Source organism: Danio rerio, chromosome 4 (genome assembly GCF_049306965.1).
Source record: "Danio rerio strain Tuebingen ecotype United States chromosome 4, GRCz12tu, whole genome shotgun sequence".
Lineage (NCBI taxonomy): Eukaryota > Metazoa > Chordata > Actinopteri > Cypriniformes > Danionidae > Danio > Danio rerio.
In genome coordinates, this window is record NC_133179.1 from 9,856,591 (window position 1) to 9,870,285 (window position 13,695).

General features: G+C 36.8%; 1 protein-coding gene across 2 annotated transcripts in view; it reads left to right on the forward strand.

Annotated features, from left to right (window-relative positions):
• srgap1b (SLIT-ROBO Rho GTPase activating protein 1b) overlaps window positions 1-13,695 on the forward strand; it is a 59,760-nt gene that overhangs the window by 16,668 nt on the left and 29,397 nt on the right. For both annotated transcript variants that reach the window (NM_001030095.1, XM_005164583.6), the window contains exons 2-4: window positions 5,180-5,375; window positions 9,615-9,777; window positions 10,393-10,455. In NM_001030095.1, the coding sequence (NP_001025266.1) occupies window positions 5,180-5,375; window positions 9,615-9,777; window positions 10,393-10,455 (422 nt within the window). The remainder of the gene's footprint in view (window positions 1-5,179; window positions 5,376-9,614; window positions 9,778-10,392; window positions 10,456-13,695) is intronic.

The window sequence follows — 13,695 nt, forward strand, 5'->3', positions numbered from 1 at the left end:
ACTGCTCATTCATCCACCTGCCAGTTTTGAGATATTAAGCTGTTCATTGTGTTTTGTTCAGTCTAATGTAAAGCAAATACCCAAAATATGGGGTTAAGTAAATCTTTTGTTGCACTTTATCAGTTTGTGCATGTAGATTTCAATTACAATACGGATTTTAATGCTGCTAAAAATCTTAACGCTGCTAAAAGCAATGAGCTCAAGGCAGTGTGTTGGTAATATTATGCATGTTTGTCTGAGCGGCGCATGTACGACCATACTTTTGATCTATTTAGTCTTTAATTATTTATTTAGCAGTTTTAGCATTTTTTTAGTCAATGAAATGATTGTTGCACTGGCTAGAGAGCAGTTTTTAAAATTTCGCAGTACTCTTGACAATAATAATGAGGATGTGAGCGGTGATAACGACATGTACAGGGAACGTTGAAAGTTATATGCTCTAGAATATAGGCTGGTGAGAGTTTTATGTTTGGAGCAGGTAACGGTATACCTCTTTAGATCTTATTGCAGTTCTTTATATCCAACTCAGGGTGTCCTTAAAATGTCTTAAATTTCAAAACTTTAACTTTAGGCCTTAAAAAGTCTTAAAATCACTGACATATTGTGCTGCAGGTATTAAATGGTTTTAAACAGGTCTTAATTTTGCTTTGTCCTAGTAAAGCTACTCAATTTTGGCCGACATCCATCCAATGACCTACGGTAGAGTGGAGGAACTATGACGTCACTTTGTAGGCTAATCGGCTGCTAGCATAAAACTGGCTCCCTTGATAAAATCCCCATAGGAATTTCTCATAGGCTTTCGAAGGTTGCACACTGTTCATTGCACTTACACGTTTTGTCTTTGATCACTTTTGGATCTTAAATGCAAACGCAAGATTTAAAAAGCTAACATTAGGCTATAAACGGACTACAGGGCCTTTGGGGTGCTCGCCTGTGATGTCACTGCTATTGTTTTTTTTTTTGATTGTTCAGATCTGTATCTGAAGGTTTTAACAGAGGGACTGATATGTTTATCAATAATTTACCCTAATTATATACAATATTTTCTTCTACAAATAGTTTTTAAAATGAACCTGACAAGAAAATGTTTCGATTTTTGCTATAAATATATGCAAATGCGCAAAAATTTAAAGGTCCCGTAAAATTAAAATAAACAATTTTAGATGTTAGTTATAGGATGTTAGTTTTACGGATATCTATAAGCTAGTGTGCTCCAAAACAGTGATGAAATTGGCGTTTAGAAAATAAAACTGATATAAACATGTGAAGCTTGCAGTTTGTCACTTCCGATCAATGGATCAATGGTTTTATTTACGTCAACTCATACTTCATTAAATCTCGACCAATCAAATGCTCTCTGTTGTCTGACATGCCCCACCTCCTTATTTGCTTTAATTTGATGCAGTTGAGCTTAATCACTCTCTCTTTTTAAAGGGAAGGAGCATGGTCTTTACAGCTAAAGCAGAGGCCTTTATTCAGGATTGAGAGCACAAGGTTTTAGATTCAGCCATTTAAACAGCCATATGGGTCTGAATATTTCTTGTGAATGCGTCCTGAAGGGAATATCGAGGTGTTTGTGGCCCTGTTTCAGAATCATTTGGCTGTTTTTCTCTCGCTCATTTGCATGCAGTGGCAATTAACAAATACAGGTTTTGTTTGAGTGTGCTTAATGAATGCAAAAACATCCTGGATGTATCATAAGTGGCCTATGATGACTTATTCTCTTTTATATAGTTATACAATCTGAATTTAAAGTCTCATTTAATTCAATGTAAATCCGTCTTGGTGCATTTGTGAAAAATGAGATAAAATAAGCCATTGCAAAAAATGAGTTTAAGATCAAAATGCAAATAATTTTATTAACTTACTAGGGTGGTGCGGTGGTGCAGTGCTAACCACTGAGCTAGTCACCAGACAACTTAGTTTACCGCTAAAATTGCTAAACATAAACATGAACTGAAAAAAAATGTAGTCATTCATTCATTCATGTTCTTTTCGGCATGGTCTCTTTATTAATCTGGGGTCGCCATAGCGGAATGAACCGCCAACTTATCCAGCATATGTTTTACGCAGCAGATGCCCTTCCAGCAGCAACCCATCACTGAGAAACATCCACACTCATTCAAACACACACCCATACACTATGGACAATTTAGCCTACCCAATTCACCTATAGCGCATGTCTTTGGACTGTGGGGGAAACCAGAGCACTCAGAGGAAACTCACGCCAACACGTTGAGAACATGCAAACTCCACACAGAAACGCCAACTGACCCAGCCAAGGCGCAAACCAATGACCTTCTTGCTATGAGGCGAACATGTTACCCACTGCGCCACCATGCAGCCCAAAATGTAGTCATTAAGAATTTGTTTAAATTATAATAAAAATAAAAAATAAATAAATAAGTAAAATAAAAACTGCTTTAAAATATTGATTAAAGCAAAAAAAAAAAAATATTTAAGATTTTTCAATATTTCTTTTTTCACAACAACTTCTTCCCCAACAATTTAACCCCTTGTAGATATAAAATAATAATAATAGTAATGATAATATATATATATTTTAATTATTAAGAAAAATAATACTAAATGCTAAATAAATAAAAAGGTACTGCCATTGTAATTACTATTTAGGGGATACACTTGCTCATCAAGTTACATTGTGATGCAGTGTACTTCCGATTACATTGGTTTATATTTAAGTAACCTCTAAATGTACATATCTAAAGATGTTGTAATACTTTTCCACCTTTTCAGAAAAATATCAGTCTTCATTTGTAGAGATGCACTCATTTCTTTTTCCATTACATAGACCTCTTTAGGTCTCTGAATCCACTGATCCACTTTTGGAGAACCTTCTTATATCCAATACTGTTATCATTTTTTGCAACCAGCAATAATATCCTTATTATAAAATTTGGTTCCTCATTAAACATTTCTTGGGACTGTGCTCCCAGTAAGCACACAACTGGATTATTTAAGGCTAAATAAAGTAAAATATAATAATAAATAGATAATCAGAATCAGAAAGAGCTTTTTTGCCAGGTATGTTCGCACATACGAGGAATTTGTTTTCGTGACAGAGCTTCTACAGTGCAACAGAATTATAGAGACAGGACAAAAAAAACATATTATATATATATATATATATATATATATATATATATATATATATATATATATATATATATATATATATATATATATAAGCAGTCTAAAATAAATGCTAAAATACACAAATTCAGTTGAAATCCACTCAAAAAATTTGGTTTGGTACTGTTTGTTCAAACAACTTATTTAAAATGAGCTGAAATGACACAATTCTTGAGTTTTTTTGGGGGACAAATTAGTTATGATCAATCCACATAAATTTGTAAAAACTAATGAGTGAACGTATGATATCTTAACACAGACTGATTATGTGGAACCCAGCATGTTTTTACAGCATAGATGATAAATCCATATGACTTTCTAAAAGTATTTTCTGGAGTTATTTGCTCTACTTTTATTATACATTTGCGTTGATTTTAACAGGAGGCTGAAGCACATGAAGACAGGAATTCTAATTGTAAGTGAGCGACCGCTTTAAAGAAATGGAGAAAAGCGAACTGCTCGTCCCATTAAACACACACACACTAATCCTCATGGGATCCTCCACTCCACTACCTGTTGTCTTGGTAACGGCGGCGAGTGTGATAACCAGTGTGTTGTTAAGGAGGAATCCAGACCGGCTTGTTAGCAGGGAAAGTCTCCGCTTCACAGAGCACAACTTCACATTGTGTTCAGATCGCTCAGAAGAAATGGCATGTCATGAGATGTTAGTACGCTGCAGCTGTCATCGCCAATGAAACACAGTCTTTCTAAAGCCCAAAATTTAAGTTGTTAGTATTGCTGTGTTATCTACAGTGCATTCGGGAAATATTCATAGCGCTTCACTTTTTCCACATTTGTTTATGTTACAGCCTTTTTCCAAAATGGTTTAAATTCATTTATTTCCTCAAAAATTCTACACTCAATACCCCATAATGACAATGTGAAAAAAGAGTTTTTGAAAATTTATTACAAATAAAAAACCTGATAAATCACATGTACATCAGTATTCACAGCCTTTGGCTTGAAGCTCTAAATTGAGCTCAGGCACATTCTGTTTCCTCTGATCATACTTGAGATGTTTCAGCAGCTTAATTGGACTTCACCTGTGGTCAATTCAGTTGATTGGACCTGATTTGAAAAGGCATACACCTGTCTATATAAGGGCCCAGGGTTGACAGTGCATGTCTAAGCACAAACCAAGCATGAAGACAAAGGAATTGTGTATAGACAGGATTGTCTTGAGGCACAAGGCTGGGGAAGGTTACAGAAGAGTTTCTGCTGCCAAAGCACACAGCTAAGCTACAGCTTTTTTTTTAGCTCACATTGCTAGTTTTGTGGTGAATAATTAATCTGTGCATGTCATTAAGAAATAAATAAATGGTTTGCTTTTGTAATCTAAAATTACAATCTGAAAATGCATTTCTTGTTTGTTTTCAGTTAAATTATCAGATTATGTCTGTCTGAGGGATTGATTGTGGCTGACATACTTAGCCACGCCCCTCAAAATGTTGGCTTTAACAGAAAACTGGTAGTGAGGAGGAGGGAGGAGGACTCTGTTAGGTTGTAATAACTTTTCCGGAACCCTTTTCCTGATCTTTCTTAATTAAATGCCTACTTAATGACATCCAATCAGCTCGCGGTAGAAATAAAGCAAGCCACGCCCACTGCTTTCTCATTAAATATTCAGTTTTTCTAGAAACTGCATCACAATGTGAAAAAAATTGTTTCATCTGCTGGTTCATGTGGACTTTAATGGCTGGAACAGCTGTGATATAAATTAAACCTTATTGGATGTTTTAAAAAGGGGAGTGGCTAATCAGTATGCCCCGCCCTCACCTTAATATTTTAAACGACTTTACATCACACATTAGAAATAAAAAGCTGGCCATTTCAAGGCACTTCAGTAGTCTTTTAAATGGCTGATAAATTATATATAAATGTGTGTGTGTGTGTGTGTGTGTGTGTGCATATTGTTTGTACTATGGATCAAAATGGCCTCTTTGGGATTATTTGGATGCTGTGTTCTTTAATAAGTATCAGTGACTCCAACTAAAACAATCAAATGTGTGTGTTTGTGTGTGAGCAGAGATTCGGTCTCAGCTGGTGGAGCAGCAGAAATGTCTGGAGCAGCAGACGGACATGCGGGTTCAGCTCCTCCAGGACTTGCAGGATTTCTTCAGGAAGAAAGCCGAGATCGAGAGCGAATATTCACGCAACCTGGAGAAGCTCGCCGAACGCTTTATGGCCAAAACCCGCAGCACCAAGGACCACCAACAGTACAAGTGAGTCGCGCTTGCACATCAATGATTCATGAGTCGTTTTATAGCAACCGAATCAGGAGAGTTGTTTGGTTCATGGGACTTTTTTCATTCCTTTTGTTCACCTTCAGATTATGTAAGGTGATGTCTGGGATATATTTACCCATGGTGCTCTGCAGATTCATTCTTGAGCGATGAGAGGAGAATAGATTGCTTTTCAAGGTTGATCAGGTGCATAGTGATTCATTCAGGATTCAACTCATGATTCAGGCAAAGCGAATAACAGCTCACATTTTAAAGCTGTTTCTCCCTCAGAGCTGTTATTAGATTTAACAAAAACTTGCATTATTATTTGTAATTTTTTGTTGATATGTTTGTATTCCTAATTGCATGATGCTTTAAAGCACTTTGGTCAGTCATGTGGCTGATTTAAATGTACTATATAAGCAATGCAAACTTAAAAACTTAAGCTAAGTTATTAAGACCAAAACAAACATAAAAGATAATTCAGAATACGACTAATGGTATAATTTTTAGGTAAAATGTGGACTTTTAGTAGTACCAAAACCACTAAAAACCAGAAAAGAAAGCAATAAAAAATATAATTTCAAAATTACTAAACTAAAAAGTTGATTTTTTTTTTCAATTATTGTGCTTTGTGTATATATAATATTAAAAAGTGGACTTTCAGTAGTATTAATAATAAAAAATAAAATCTAATTCAAACGAAACAGAGTTGTTCAAGTCAATTAAAGTTTGTTCTATACAAAATGCAAAACAAAAAGCTAATTGAAAATGTTGCTGTGTTTATATATACTATTAAAATGAGGACTTTTAGTAGTAATAATTCAATTAAGTAAATAAATAAATAAAATGAAACAAATAGTTTGAAAATGTGGAATAGAAGTCATCATAAAAATGAATAGAAATATTAAAAGCACATATTAGCAGTCTTACTAAAAGTGTAAAACTACTGCTAGTGTGTGTATTTGTGTGTGTGCTTTTGCCTTTTAACCCTTTTTGAGACCAATTGGTCAACTAGAAATCAAATTTTTATTTGTTGTCCCTAAAACTTAGATAAGGCAAGAAGACTTTTGTCAGGTATTGTAGTGTATGTATGTATGTGAGTGCCTTCATTTCCCTGGTGACTGAAATTATATACTTGTATACCATATCTCTAAACGTATTTTGTTTTACGTTAAATAATTTATCATTCATGATGTTCTTTAGACCTGTAAAGCACTCCAGAATTTTATTAGATTTATTAGCCGTAGGCTCAAGAACAGTCATCTGTCGTACAGTGTTATACCTGGATTTCATTAATGGCCCTGCATTTACTAACACAGACTATATCTGAAGTATTTGGATGTAATTTGCGTTTTCCTCCTGTAGAAAAATGTCATAAGAACAATGCGTAGTGGCTCAGTGTATTACAGCAGTGTTTTTAAAAGACTAAGCACTTTATTGATACAGTGTACAACCAAGCACATGTGGTCAGAACAAAAACAAGTCGCAGGTAATGAAGTATTAAGCGTTTCTCCCAAAGAAAAGCCTGTCTAGGCAAAATGCTAGCAGGCATCTGTAGCTCTGCTCACGCTCCGCCTCTTTGCCCTTTTTTGTTCACACTGGTCGGTGGGATGACGCTTGAACAAAATGCCGACGGTTGGCCACGCCTACTTGTAGCTTCATTTGCGCTCTTCAGAAACCTATGGGTGACGTCACGGATGCTACGTCCATCTTTTACAGTCTATAATTAGAAGTCATCATACAAACTAATATAAATATTTCAAGCACATTTAAGTAGTCATAAGGAAAACATTACTAAAGATTTAAAACTGCTAGCAGGTGTGTGTGTGTGTGTGTGTGTGTGTGTGTGTGTGTGTGTGTGTGTGTGTGTGTGTGTGTGTGTGGGTGTGTGTTTGCACATGAATGATTGAACACTCATTTTCTCGCACTGAATCGGGCGAATGGTTTCGGTTCAGGTGCTGCTTATTATTACCTTTACTTTCGTTCACTTCCAAATAATTTCTCCCTCTGGTTTGGTTCGCAGTGGAGCAGGGCGACGTCTGGAATACTTTACCCATGATGCTTTGCAGATTCATGCTTGAAAAATCAGAGATGGCAGAGGAGAAGCGCTTGTGTGCTGTAGTTATTGTTCTGTGTGTGTGTGTGTGTGTGTGTGTGTGTGTGTGTGTGTGTGTGTGTCTCTCATTAATGCAGATAACATTCTGCTGGGGAAATGGAGAGATGAGGGGCGAGCGAGCGAGTGTGTGTGTGTGTGTGTGTGTGTGTATGTGTGTGTTTGTGTGTGTGAGAGAGAATTTGACAGTTTCTCTTGTGTTGCGTTTGTCTGCGTCCTCCTGCTGGACTGTTGGTCCTCGTGGGGTGTCCCACCGCTTGCCTGCTGAGCTTTGTGATTAGTCACTGGCTGCTGAAGACATTCGCCTCTTTGCTCCAAAATGGCTTCCCATTGTCTTTTAACACCAGCCGTTGCTAATATAGAAGATCAAGTGTGTGAAACAAAATGGCGTCTTTTAGCTCACCTCTGCAGGTGAATATAATCTCCAAACATTCTACAGTAGCGAATACTATTTGGTAAAGTTTTTGGGGTCAGTCCATGAAAGAAATGAGCACTTTTATTCAGGAAGGATGCAGTGTATTGATTAAAGGTGATGGTGAAGACATTTATGATGTTAACATATTCAGGTTTCAGCTCTGTAACTGATGGTCACACTTTTTGGGCATGGAAGTGAAAATGTTCAACTTAAATTGCTGTAAATCTTTGGTCTCGTTTTAAAGAAGACATTGTCAGGTTGTTCTTGCCGTGAAAAGTTCCAAACATCTCAATTAGATAAATGTTATGCTAGATTCATTTGATGAAACGGGTTTCAAATTGAACAGACTGAGGATCGCTGCTGCAGAGCAATGGCCTGAACTCACTTCATGACGGTGATCTCTTTGAAATGTAATAAATGACTGTTGTTGAGTAATAAACCGTACAAAATATATGAACAAGTAGAGTTTCTCATGATCAAAACATGTAATATTGCTGAGACAAAAAAAAGATATTAAATTTGACATATTAACAACACTTAATATATAAATCTACAACAAATCAGCTCCACATGCTTAAAAAAACTCTAAAATAAACAAAACAAAAAAACCCTATTATCTATGACACACACAAAGACATGCGGTACAGGTGAATTTGGTTAATTATCCATAGTGTATGTGTGAATGAGTGTGTATGGATGTTTCCCAGTGATGGGTTGCGGCTGGAAGGGCATCCAATGCGTAAAACATGCTGGATAAGTTGGCGGTTTATTCTGCTGTAGTGACTCCAGATTATTAAAGGAACTAAGCCGAAGAAGAAAATAACTTATTGATTCATTGACTTGATTCATTTATTGTTTGACTTATTGATTCATTAATTGATTAACTGACTTGATTTATTCATTAACTGACCTATTAATTGGTACATTGATTGACTGACCTATTGATTGATGTGTTCATTGATTCATTGACTTATTGATTCATTGACTTATTGATTCATTCATTCATTGACTTAGTGATTTATTAATTGATTGAATTATTGATTCGTTCATTGGATGACTTATTGGTTCATTCATTCATTGACTTATTGTTTCATTCATCCATTGACTTATTGATTCATTAATTCATTGACTTATTGATTCATTAATTCATTGACTTATTGATTAATTGACTTATTGATTCATTGATTTATTGACTTATTGATCCATTGATTTATTGATTCATTGACTTATTAATTCATCAACTTATTGCTTTATTGATTCATTGACTTATTGATTCATTACTTTAATGACTTATTAATTCATTGACATTGTGATTCATTGACTTGATTCATTGACTTAATTCATTGACTTATTGATTCATTGACATTGTGATTCATTGACTTGATTCATTGACTTATTGATTCATTCATTTATTGACTTATTGATTATTTAACTTATTGTGATTCATTGACTTATCGATTCATCGTCTTGTTAATTCATTGACTTATTGATTCATTCATTCATTCATTCATTTATTGAACATTGATTCATTCATTAATTGGCTTATTGATTCATTCACTCAATAATTGATTCATTCATTGACTTATTAATTCATTGATTGATTTGGTTGTCAGTGTTTAATTAGTTCCAGGTGGCAAAACTAGCTTTAGTCTCGTGCTTTTAGTGTATTGAGCTCTATTAACTCTGCTGATATTGGTGTGTTCCTAAGGAAGGACCAGAATCTGCTGTCTCCAGTGAACTGCTGGTATCTGCTGCTGAACCAGGTGAGGAGGGAGAGTAAAGACCACGCCACACTGAGTGACCTTTACCTCAACAACGTCATCACTCGCTTCACACATGTCAGCGAGGACAACATGCGTCTGCTCAAGAAGGTGAGTACGGTCCTGTCAGATCAGCTCCAGTGCCCAACACTACTGTAATTCTGGCCTCTTTGGGAAATGTCCTCTATGAAGACTTTAACACAGTGGATACCCTTCTGGCTGCAACCCAGTTTTGGAAAACAGCCATACACTCTCGCATTCACACACATACTAATTCACTAAGGCCAATTTAGTTTATTCAATTCACCTATAGCACATGTCTTTGGACTGTGGGGGAAACCGGAGCACCCGGAGGAAACCCACGCTAACACGGGGAGAACATGCAAACTCCACACAGAAATGCCAGCTGACCCAGTTGGGACTCAAACCTGTGACCTTCTTGCTGTGAGTTATGTTTTAATGCATATTAAAAACTGAATAGACATAGACATAGAGTTCATTACTGATCACTAGTGGAATGCAAAATAATGTGACCGGGTGTATCTGATGAACCTAAACATTGGAGAATGAACACGCAGCAACAGATAATTGGACATTCGACTTGTTTTGATCTGTCATGTTAGTTCAGAATTGACAAAGCGAGAAGAGCAATTTCTTGGCTGTACATCAGAGTTGACCCTCGCTCCGTCCTTTATAACACACCTCCTGTTTTTTTTCTTCCCACAGAGCAAAGAGATCATTTTCCAGCTGCAAGAAGACCTGATGAAGATCCTTAACGAACTCTACACGGTGAGCTTGTCTCATTCTCTCTCATCAGCCACACAATCTCTTTTTGGATTACTTCTTCATCCCATCACTTTGCTGGCGCTTTTCTCTCGCTCTCATTTTATCACTCCGTCAATATGTAATTCAGCTCCTCCGTCATCGGCGACACTCTCTCACTTTTCCTCCTCCAAAACTGCATCGCTTTCATCTCACTTCTTTTTCTGGATCTAGCATTTCTGAATTGCTCTTTGCTTTGTGATGACATTTACATTTACATTTACATTTAGTCATTTAGCAGACGCTTTTATCCAAAGCGACTTACAAATGAGGACAAGGAAGCAATTTACACAACTAAGAGCAACAATGAATAAGTACTAAAGGCAAGTTTCAGGTCTGTAAAGTCTAAGAAGGGAAGTGTTAGTAGTTTTTTTTTTTTTTTTTTTTTTTTTTTTGTACAATTAGTGTGATATTCAAAGAGGCAATTGCAGATTAGGAAGTGAAGTGGAGACTAAATAGTTGAGTTTTTAGTCGTTTCTTGAAAATAGCGAGTGACTCTGCTGTTCTGATGCAGTTAGGGAGTTCATTCCACCAACTGGGCAGATTGAGCGTGAGCGTTCGCGAAAGTGATTTTTTCCCTCTTTGGGATGGAACCACGAGGCGACGTTCATTCACAGAACGCAAGTTTCTGGAGGGCACATAGATCTGCAGAAGTGAGTGCAGATAAGAAGGTGCTAGGCCAGAAGTCACTTTGTAGGCAAACATCAGAGCTTTGAATTTGATGCGAGCAGCAACTGGCAGCCAGTGCAAACGGACTAGCAGCGGAGTGACATGTGCTCGTTTAGGTTCATTGAAGACAACTCGTGCTGCTGCATTCTGGAGCAGTTGAAGAGGCTTGATAGAGTTAGCTGGAAGCCCAGCTAGTAGAGAGTTGCAGTAATACAGGTTGGAGAGAACAAGAGCTTGAACAAGGAGTTGAGCTGCATGTTCAGATAAGAAGGGTCGGATCTTTCTGATGTTATAGAGTGCAAATCTGCACGATCGAGCAGTTCTAGAAATGTGGTCAGAGAAGTTTAGTTGGTCATCAATCGTTACTCCAAGGCTTTTCACCATTTTGGATGCAGTAATGGTTGCCCCATCCATCTGGATTGAAAAGTTATGGTGTAGAGTCGGGTTGGCAGAAACTACAAGCATTTCCGTTTTGATGACAGTTTAATAATTCATGCTAACATAACATTATGGTAGGCACGGTAGAAACAGCCGAGCAATGTGTTGATGCATGCTAATCAAGATGATAATTTGTGCTAGCGAAGTGTTTAACACTTTATAAACATGAAGTTAATACATGCTAGAAATACCAAACATAACCATGTTAGAGCCATTCTAGTCATGTTAAAACAGTAATATAAAACGCTATCTAACCATGCTAGAAACATCTTAGCAACATGTGAATCAATGTTAGGAATTTGTTAGCAACATTTTAAGTCATGCAAACAGTAACATATCTTTGTTAAATCATTAATTGATTAGCCATGCTAGAAAGGCATGAGTTGCACACTTATTTAACATGTTAATTAGTTTTAGAAATGCACCTTTAAATGTTAACCCATGTGAGCAATATGTTGTTGTTTGTAGCATGCTAATCATAGTAGCAATATGCTATACATTAAGCAATTTCTTAAGACTTTCTAGGATCCAAAACAGAAATGTGTATTCATCTGTAATTGTTTTTTAGCACAGTTATGTATATTTGACTTAGCAATATATTGACATGCTAATCAAGATGATAATTTGTGCTAGAAAAGTGTTTAATTCTTTATAAACATGAAGTTATTACATGCTGGAAATACCAAACATAACCATGTTAGAACCATTGTAGGTATGTTAAAACATGTCTAGTAATATAAAACAGTATCTCACCATGCTAGAAACATGTTAACAACATGAAAATTCATGTAAGAAACTTGTCAGCAACATGTTAAGTCATGCTAACAGTAACCCCACCCAGCACGAGACATCCTTTCGACCGTTGTTTTTTGGGCTAAATCAAGTCGGTCCGTCATAGACTTCTTTTAGCCCAAATATCGCTGTCAAAAATTGGTCTGTATTTGGTCCGTCGGATTTGGTCCATACATAGACCAAATATCGACATGGTTGTTTTGCCTGTTGGATTTGGTCCAAACATAGACCAAATATGGACGTGGTCTTTGTTTTGCCAGTCAGATTTAGTCCAAACATATAGACCAAATATCGATGAGGTCTTTGTTTTGTTTTCCTTTCGGATTTCCCTGCTGAAAAATCCAGCTTAAACCAGCCTAGGCTGCTTGGCTGGTTTTAGCTGGTTGACCAGGCTGGTTTTAGAGGGGTTTAGGCCGTTTCCAGGCTGGTTTCCAGCCATTTCCAGCCTGGTCTTAGCTGGTCAGGCTGGGAGATGACCAGCTAAAACCAGCTTGACCAGCCTAGCCAGGCTGGGAGCCCAGCCAAAACCAGCTATGTCCAGCTTAAACCAGGCTGGTCAAGCTGGTTTTAGCTGGATTTAGCTGGTCATTTTCCAGCCTGACCAGCTAAGACCAGGCTGGAAATGGCTGGAAACCAGCCTGGAAATGGCCAAAACCCCTCTAAAACCAGCCTGGTTGACCACCTAAAACCAGCCAACCAGCCTAGGCTGGTTTAAGCTGGATTTTTCAGCAGGATTGGTCCATATTTAGCCCTTTATCAGACTTATAGTCTGATAAAGAACATATAGTCACGAAGAATTACATAAGTTCCTCACAAAATATTTTACATGAAAATTCATGTAACAAACTTGTTAGCAACATGTTAAGTCATGCTAACACCATGTTAAATTGTTAATAAATTAACCATGCTAGTAAAGTACGAGTAGCACACTTATTCAACACATTAATAAATGCTGGAAATGTTCTGGAAATGTACCTTTAACTCTGAATTATGTGTTGTTGTTTGTAGCATGCTAATCATAGTAGCAATATGCTTTACATTAAGCAATTTCTTAATCCGAAGCAGAAATGTCATTCGTCTGTAATTGTTTTTAAGCACAGTTATGTATATTTGACCTGGATGTGAGCTTGTTTGACAGGTCTGAAGTCTTAAAAGCCAGCAGCTCTTGCATAAATAACCTTGATAAAACAAAAACACGCAGCACGCATTAAATCTGTCAGCCGAGCTTATCGCTAAGGCGAGGAACACGCTAAAAATGAGATGAATTCTCTGAACCAAAGTACTCAAAGTTCAAGAAGTTTCCACCCC